At 43.2% G+C, this 9,024-nt stretch overlaps 1 protein-coding gene across 3 annotated transcripts in view; it reads right to left on the bottom strand.

Annotated features, from left to right (window-relative positions):
- Positions 1–5,683: 5,683 nt before the first annotated feature.
- The window catches only part of cntn4 (contactin 4), a 344,140-nt gene continuing 340,799 nt past the window's right edge, over positions 5,684–9,024 (bottom strand). For all 3 annotated transcript variants that reach the window (XM_037535160.1, XM_017711697.2, XM_017711698.2), the window contains exon 23: positions 5,684–7,578. In XM_037535160.1, coding sequence (XP_037391057.1) covers positions 7,487–7,578 — 92 coding nt within the window. In that variant the 3' untranslated portion in view covers positions 5,684–7,486. The remainder of the gene's footprint in view (positions 7,579–9,024) is intronic.

Here is a 9,024-nt window from a genome sequence, read left to right as displayed (position 1 = left end):
AAACTCCAGCAGCCCTGCTGTGTCTGATCCACTCGTAAAAAAATCCACCAGGGTCTCCGTAGCTGATTGACTACTTCAGTTAAAGGAGTGGTTCAGTGACTTTTCTACTCTTCCCAGTTGAAGTCAATCAACTACAGTTGACCACATCTGGGGGAAGTGTTGATGTAACACAGTGGTTGGCCACCTAGTGTCCTGTCCGGAGCTGGGTATCGGAATATGTTTATGATACTGACCAAATGACTTAAAGGAGAACGCCAACCATTATTCAAATTTTTTCAAAATGAAATTGTTAAGACAAAGATAATGAAGTCATTCAGAGTGTTTAGACCTGAAATGTAACATTCCAGAGAAACTAAATTGAAATTTTGCACTAAAATGTGCAGAAACTGCCGCGTTTAATTGTGTTCTCTATAGAGGATGTGTTAACTTACATTATACAGCAGTTAGTTCCGGCCACAGGAGCTGATTGGTTGAGAAGCATTCTAACTGTGCTGTTATCGCTTTGTACCACTCTGCTGAGACACTGTTGCTAAGCAACGACTTTGACAGCTGTAGGAGACGCTCAAGCCATTTGAACGTTTTTACTTCTTACTTTGGACAGAAACAGAAAACGGACGCTGTTAAGATCACATCTGACCGACAGCCGATTTGGTCCGACTCTGAAGACGAGACGACACTAAATTCCCAAACTGTCGTCACCACTGAGCAGCTCTTCAGTCGGCAGCTGTGACAGAAGAACAGCTGAACAACCTGGAATCAGCCGGAAATGAACCCAACACCATTCGCCAGACGTGTCTGATCTTCAGAGTCGGACCAAATCAGACTGAGACGTAAAACTGACCCAATAAAACACAGAAAAGCTGCTCAGTGGTGACGACAGTTTGGGAATTTAGTGTAAGGAGCTGGAGAACGAACCGCCGAACTCTGACGTAGCAACAAGCTGCTTGTTAAGGAGCTTTAATTAGGAGGAAGGAACTGAACATTAAAACATATTAAACGCCGCGTTCACGGCCAGTTTATTCATTTCTTACTGTATTTATTTAACTGCTGTATTAAAGCAGTAGAGCACTCGAGGAGTGAGTTATCACCAATAACATCACGGCTGTGATGATCCGGGATGGTATTCCATGACAGCACACTCCCTCTCGGGTTCTACTGCTTACTTCACTTAGAAAATCAAGAAAACGTGTAGTTTGGACTGTTTCAACTTTTGCCTATAACAGTAATCTTTCTGCAATCCAATGACCAAGAAAACATCTCGAAGATTCCACAGGGAGACGTTGCAGCTTCTTGACTTTTCAGCCCCAGTTTGAATTGTTTTTGTCAACTAATTTGTTTCTGTATTGACATGTGAGATTCTTCCTCTTCTAAAAAGCAGAGATTCTTGAGTGAAAGTGAGGAGGAGGAGGAGGAGGAGGATTGCACCTCAACTGTCAGTCATTCACATGGCAGCAGCAACAGCAATAAAAACAACAACAGGCTAATTAATTTATGTATTGTCTTTGTAATGACTTTCGTTTTCCTACCTCAGCCACCCCGTCAGCCCGCATTGTGTTTTCTGGCCCACACGCCCCCAATTAGGTTTTTTCCAGTATGCTCATTTATCAAAATGCTTATAACGTCAATGGATTTTAAGCACTGTTTACTCACAAACTCATTATAGCTGAGGGTAGAGCCAGAGGAACAAAGGCTGCCTATGAGCAGTTGTTTTTAATACACCAATCAGGCGTAACATGATGACCACTCTCCTTGTTTCTACGCTCATTGTCCATCTTATCAGCTCCACTTTCTGTATAGCTGCACTTTGTAGTTCTACAGTTACAGACTGTAGTCCATCTGTTTCTCTGATACTCTGTTACCCTGTTCTTCAGTGGTCAGGACCCCCATGGACCCTGGGTGGTGGGTCATTCTCAGCACTGCAGTAACACTGACGTGGTGATGGTGTGTTGTGCTGGTACGATCAGACACAGCAGTGACACTGAGGTGTGTAAGAACTCCAGCAGCGCTGCTGTGTCTGATCCCACACACTAACACCAACACCGCCACGTCAGCGTCACTGCATTGCTGTGTACCTGTGTACCTGCTCTGTGAGGGTCCATGGGGGTCCTGACCACTGAAGAACAGGGTAACAGAGTATCAGAGAAACAGATGGACTACAGTCTGTAACTGTAGAACTACAGAGTGCAGCTATACAGTAAGTGGAGCTGATAAAGTGGACAGTGAGCGTAGAAACAAGGAGGTGGTCATGATGTTATGCCTGACTGGTGTGTGTGTGTGTGTGTGTGTGTGTGTGTTAAAGAGTCAGGGAGAACTTGCTTACATGGTGAACACAGAAGTAAGAACCGAAACTGTATTACATTCACGCTGTGGTGTGCTGAGGAGGAAGCATAAAAAGGAGAGACGAAATGCGACGGGTCAAGCTGGTCAGGTGAGCGGGGTCAGTGGTCAGTGTGGAACTGGACTCTGTGATCAAGTCGGCTGAGAGAAGGACATTACTCTCCATCATGGGTGATGATGGCCATCCACTGCACACGGACAGGAGGAGCATGTTTAGTGGCAGGTTGCTGTCGCAGAGCTGCTCAACCGACAGACTCAGGAGATCCTTTGTCCCCAGAGCCATCAGGCTCTTCAGCTCTTCCCAGGGAGAGGAGCAGAGAAGAGAGAAGAGGGGAGAGGAGAGATGAGGACTGACTCTGAATCTCATGTTAAATCATGAATCATAGGTCTTATATCTCATGCTTCTTTATCCAACTGCACATCTGGACACCTTTCCTGCTCATATTGTACTTTCTACACACCTTATTGCACATCTGGACACTTTATATTGGTACCAATATCTGCACATATTTATTCATTGAGTGGTCATTACATGCCGTTACCTGCGCCTCCTGGTCCAGTCATTACTGCACTGCGTCTTTCATCTCAGGTTATAGATCTGATTACAGATTGTTGTATATTTCTACCTGTATATCTTCCTGTTATATTGTTTACACCCTTACTACTGTACTGTGTTGTGTGCGCTAAATCTCCTTTGGGATCAATAAAGTAAATCAGTCAGTCAGTCAGTCAGTCAGTCAATCTGTCTGTCTGTCTGTCTAAGCTAAGTTCTTGCACGTAGTGAGCTCATTTCTATCAACTATTTCCGCCCCTTAAATAACAGGTTACTATTATTAAAGCACAATTATTTATTTATTTAAGAATCTTGTGCAGCTCTTTGAATGTGTACATTCCTTTTGTAGCGTCCTTTCACAATTAGTTCTCCTTTACTGAAAAAAAAATCCATAGACTGGATTTACTTCATTAAGAGACCCTTATTAGTCCCACAACGGGGAAATTTCACCTCCCCATTTAACCCATCCGTGAAGTGAAACACCACATACACACTAGTGAGCACACACACACTAGGGGGCAGTGAGCACACTTGCCCGGAGCGGTGGGCAGCCCAATCCGCAGTGCCCAGGGAGCAGTTGGGGGTTAGGTGTGTTGCTCAAGGACACCTCAGTCATGTGCTGTCGGCTCTGGGGATCGAACCGGCGACTTTCCGGTCATGAGGCTGGATCCCTGACCTCCAGCCCATGACTGCCCATGCTAACTTGTATAATATTTCTATATTACACATACACAAATATTGTCTGCACTAGTTACACTGTAAGACACGATTGTGTTGATATTAATGTGGAAATGTGTGTGTACACGTTTGGATTAAAGTAAATTCAACACAACACGGTTTAAGTGTTAAGGGAATTCAGTTGAGCCGGAGGAATTTACCTACATTCCCAGTTTGTTTTTACACACAGTACTGGGCACACAGTAAAGTCAGAGACCACCCTTCATTCATTTCATTTCCAGTCAAAAGCACAAGTCATTTTTTCCAGGACGTATTTTTGAGAAGATAAGACTGAGAAGATCGACAGCGTAAGGCAGGAGAAATGTCAAACTGGACCTCAAAAACTGTTTAAAAGCTACAGAGAAAGTGTGACTCCTAACAACCACCTGGAAGACCTGGTAGACACCAAAAGTGCTGTATATCTGATGGGGGCAGTTTTGATGGGGCAAATCAAGCCCCATTCATACAGAGTGGAGCTTGATTTTCTTCTCTCTTTGGCCTTGTTCAGACTGCTAGGCCAAATCTGATTTTTGGCATATCCAGTTTGTTTCCATGTCGATTTTTGGTAATCAGCTAAAAACCTCATCAAATCTCATTTCTCCAAACCACATTTGGAGGTGGTTTGAAATGTGATTTTGTTTTTAGGAGTTTTGAGGGCGAGATGATGCACCTCCACCTCTCCTGCGTCCACATTCATCTGCATCACCGGCGTAGCTGCACAGTTACTGACTACGTTGTTACCACAGCAACCCATGCAGATCGGCTGGTGATACCTGGGCGCACAAATCTGATGTGATCACTTGCAAATAACAGCGCAGACAGTAATCACAAAAAATCTGATTCAATAAACAAACCCGATTTGCCTGCAGTCTGAACACAAGCCTTTGATTCTTGCTTCAGGGGTTTCTGTCCATCCTTCCACTGTGAGAAGACCACTCAGCGCTGTGGGTCTGAAAGGACGTGTAGCTGATCAAGAAGAACCTCGCTGAGAAAAGGAGACGGACACATCAAACAAAGAAGCTGAACGATGGACTGACCGCCCCAGAGTCCAGACCTCAGCACCACTGAATGGGTTTGATCAGTTCAGAAAATCATCAACCAGCTTCTCAGACTGAGCTTTGGAGGCGAGTCTGAGATGGAAGCTGTAATAAAGCTGAAGAGTGGACAGATTAAAGTCTGGAGAGTGTGATATTATGAGGTTTAAGGCAGTTTGGCTTTTGCACGGTGCAGCGGAAAACCTTACTTTCTGCATCTTATCAGCGAAGGCCTGCGTGAGGTCCAGAATAAATGGGAATTCTAATATATGGGTGATTCCAGACTCTATTCCTCATTATCGTAATTGTATAACTTCCATATTAGTTTCTTAGCAGTTTTTGCATAATGCATAATAACTTATTCTCCAGGGTTTATTTATTTGGTTTGTCCATCTGAATTCACGTGACCAAATCATAAGGCAGATTATTCAGTAACTGCATGAAATGAATGTACATTTATATATAAAAGCTTCTCAAATGAACAGAACATGTGTTTTATGATCTCCACACATCACTACAGGCTCACAATTCACTGCTAAAGTCCAAAAATCTCCGCCGCTCTTTGTGTTGTTTTCTAAAAGTGATGTTTCCAGAGCAGATCACTGAAGAGACGCCGTCTGTTTATAGTTTATAGCCCAGATTTGGGGAAAAACGGGTCGACTTTCAGTAGAAAAACAAAGTTCAGCTTCTTTTGTTATAAGGGTTTAAAATGACATCACCGTCTATTAGACTGGAGAGAAGAGCTACAGCCTCACACGACGCCCAGCTTCTGAATGGAGCTTATGGAATATGAACGTTATGAAGAACACGTCCAAGAGCATTTTGGAACCACCGGGTCTCAAGGAGTTTAAGAGGCCATGATTAATAGCTAAAAAACAGGTCTGGAGAGTGAAGGAGCGACTTCCATTGTTTGTATTTTTAACCAGACCCTCGTTGTTATGAGAGAGACTGCTACAGTATATCCATCTTATCATTACAATGACTTTCTGAATCAGTCGCAACCGATCGGAACACAGTGACAAGAAAATCGTCAGGCAAACTCTAGTTTTTAAAAACTTTATTCTTTGACCTGGTATAAATGAAGAACATCAGAACAAAATAATCTATGGTTTCACGGTCAGGCTTCTTGATGATGTTGAGTACTTTGTTGGAAAGCACCGTAAAGGGAAAGACAGACTGATAGAGAGACAGAGAGAGATACAGAGAGACAGAGATATATATATATAGAGAGAGAGAGAGTGAGAGCGAGAGAGAGAGAGAGAGAGAGAGAGAGAGAGAGAGAGAGCGATGGCTATGACAGACACATATACACAAACGTCTGGAAACGGACAGCTGTATTTCTGCACTCTTGCAATGATCACAAGCCATTCAGTCAGTAGCAAATGAACGGAGATGGAGAAGATACACCGACATGCAGAGCGACACTGAACCACGATATTAAACAGTTGTCTTTTTCGTCAGGTAAAAACCAAGAACAGCTCCTAGGAAAGTTTTTTTTTTTTTTTTGTCGTTTTTTTTGTGTTCCCGTTAAATATAAATTATCTGAAGTATACAAAAAAAGAAGCATGTTATACATTTTTTTTTCTTTATTAGAGTCACAGAACTCAGAACCCCCCTCTGAAGTAGCCTACATCTGACTAACCTCCACCTCACTAGATAACGAGCTGTCTATTATAAGGTACCAGTCCCACATGGCAATGGAAGAAAAGAGAACAGAAAGGTCAGCAGCAGATTAATTATATCGTTTCTAAATGCAGTCCATGGCCCCTCTACTCAGCGCGCCGTATTGCCCTTAAGCTGTGGACGGGAGCGGATGGAAAAATAGAAGCGATGGACTCGGAACGACGGCCTAAAACCCTCAAAAAACTGGAAACCCAAACGTCCAAATTCAAGCCCCTTCTACCTTCTGCCTTCTACCTTCTACCTTCTACGCAACTTGCTGTATTACGTAGCACGCTCGGAGATAGCGCTAATAAATATGTGATAAGTTAAGGCTTTTTTTGAGGACCTGAGGATCTTAAAAACACGTGAACGAGGCACACACAAGGCGAAGAACAGCTCTGGACACGCTATGAATGGGACGGAGAAGCAGAGAATGAGAAAACGATAGAGCCACGTGGACGTAGAGCCGAGGTCTGCTTAGCCAAGAGTTTTCACAGATAGCAGGATCGGATCAGCGTTCCGACATGTTTCCTTCATCTTTTCCGCCCGTAAAGAAATTGATTCAGTGCAAGGGTTCACTCGGAGTGAACGTTTAGAAGTCCCGGAGACTCTCAACGTCATTTTTTTAAAATTATTTTTAGGTTTTGTTTTTAACGGCCGCTGCTAAAGGCTAATGCATCTCGCTTTTTTAAACGGTGAAGGATCGGGATTCCTGCATTCCCCTACGAAACATTGTAAATGACATGCATCTACAACAAGTCCTACACGCCCCTAGCTGGATCAGAACAACAAAGGCCAGTTGATCAGCTAGCATCAAACCCAAACACAAAAAACAGGATGAAAAGCTAGTTACGCCATACAAAATATGCATAAGACGTATTCTAATATTATCGTTTGTTTTTTTTTTGTCTTTTTTCGTAAATGTATTATCTGCTTTGGTAACAATTTCGAGTCCAGCGAACTGGCATCCTGTTCCGAACAGCCAGCTGAGCCGCAAACCCCCTTTTATCATTCCGGTATGTTCTTTCATCAGGACCTGTCCTCCTGACCTTTTCCGTCTATAATATGAGCGGGTTTGATTAGGTGGTGGTTTCATTGATCCGTTCGAGTCTCTTCTCTCAGAGTCTCCTCTTTTAACGAGAGAGCGTCTCGTCTAGAGCCGGGGCACCTGGACCGCGCTTTGTCATAAGGACGTCCGGGCTGTGAGGGACAGGGCTATTGTGCTGAGGGCGGAGAGAGTGGACACGCTGGAGGCAGATCCAATTGCGTTGGGACCTGGGGACGGACGGAGACAGAAAGAGCGTGAAAAGGACAAACAAACTTAAGGACAAACATCCTGAAACTGACAGAAGTCGAACGGACGGAGGCTCAGCAGGTCGGAGATCATCTTCGCACAGCATATGGTGGCTGTCTTAAAGGGGAATTCCACCCATTTTTCAAAATCTCTGCATAATTCAACCGGGAAATGCTCTTTTTACAGTGGCGGTAAAGGGAACCAGGGGTCACCATGAGTACAACACAAATATAGACATTTTATTTACCATCCACACTGCAAAAAACGGTCAACTGGCAAGTAAAATTGTCTTAAATCAAGTGGATGAATCTAATATTCCTCATCAGCTCATAATAAGATGACTTAATTTATTTCTAGATGTATTTTACTTGTTTTAATTTGATTAAGTAAAATGATCTCCCTATAGTGGCAGATAATTATGCTTGTTTTAAGAAATGGGCTTGAAGCCAGCAACATTATCTGCCAGTGTAATGAGATAAATTTGACTTTCAATGTGTAAAAACATCTAGAAGTAAGTTTTACAATCAAATATAACCAAGATGAGAAATATTAGATATTTAGACTGGATTTAAGACTTCTTATCATTTTATCAGAGCAAAACCACCAGTGAACCGCCAGTGTCTTCTATGTTTACGTGTCGCTGCTGTAGGAAAAAAAAACTCACATCTCCATTTTTGACGTTTTTCAGTTTTTGGCGTAATTCGAAAACACCTGTTACCCTTTATATTGTGGGTAAATTTCATGATGAATGGACCAAAAGAAACAGCCCAAAATGACTCGGACAAAATTCTGGTTCCATTGACTTCCATTAAAAGTGATGTAGGTTTTTTCCTTCTCCTGTAAAGTTACCGTTTTGGAGATATGAGGTTTTGTTCCGACAGCAGCGAGATATTGTTCCAGGGCTCCTATGCTCCCTCGTCTTGCAATGGTTATGGGTTTCCCTGAGCTCTCCTGCGTGTGTGCATTTCTCTGTCCTCCCTAGGTGGAGCTCTATCCAGCTGGAGGCTGGTGTGTGCTGTGGGAGAAGTAGGAGAAGTGGGAATCCACCTTGCTGTTGTTATTGTGTGCCCTGTGTGTGTGTGTGTGTGTGTGTGTGTGTGTGTGTGTTTTGAGTCTGTGGACTCTTCTTAGCCTAAGATGTGCTGTGAATAGTGTGAAGTGAGTACAGAAAGACAGCTGCGCGATGCTTGAAGGTGCCAGTTGACTTGTTTTTTTATGCCACCCCTGCTGAAGGGAGTAAGCACCACTTTACTAGTAGACTCCTTTTCTCTCCTGGTTTTAGGCTAGTTAGGGAGTCAGGGCAGTTAACTGTGTTTTCTTTTTGGTTGAGGTTTAGGTAAGTCAGATTTGGGTTGGGAGTTAGTGTTGGGTTTTGTTTGTTATTTTGGCCGATTGGTTGACCTTTTACTAACAATTATTGGCTGCAT

This window comes from Pygocentrus nattereri, chromosome 26 (assembly GCF_015220715.1).
Source record: "Pygocentrus nattereri isolate fPygNat1 chromosome 26, fPygNat1.pri, whole genome shotgun sequence".
Lineage (NCBI taxonomy): Eukaryota > Metazoa > Chordata > Actinopteri > Characiformes > Serrasalmidae > Pygocentrus > Pygocentrus nattereri.
Note: the sequence above shows the minus strand (reverse complement) of the source record. Positions and strands in the feature narration are given on the sequence as shown.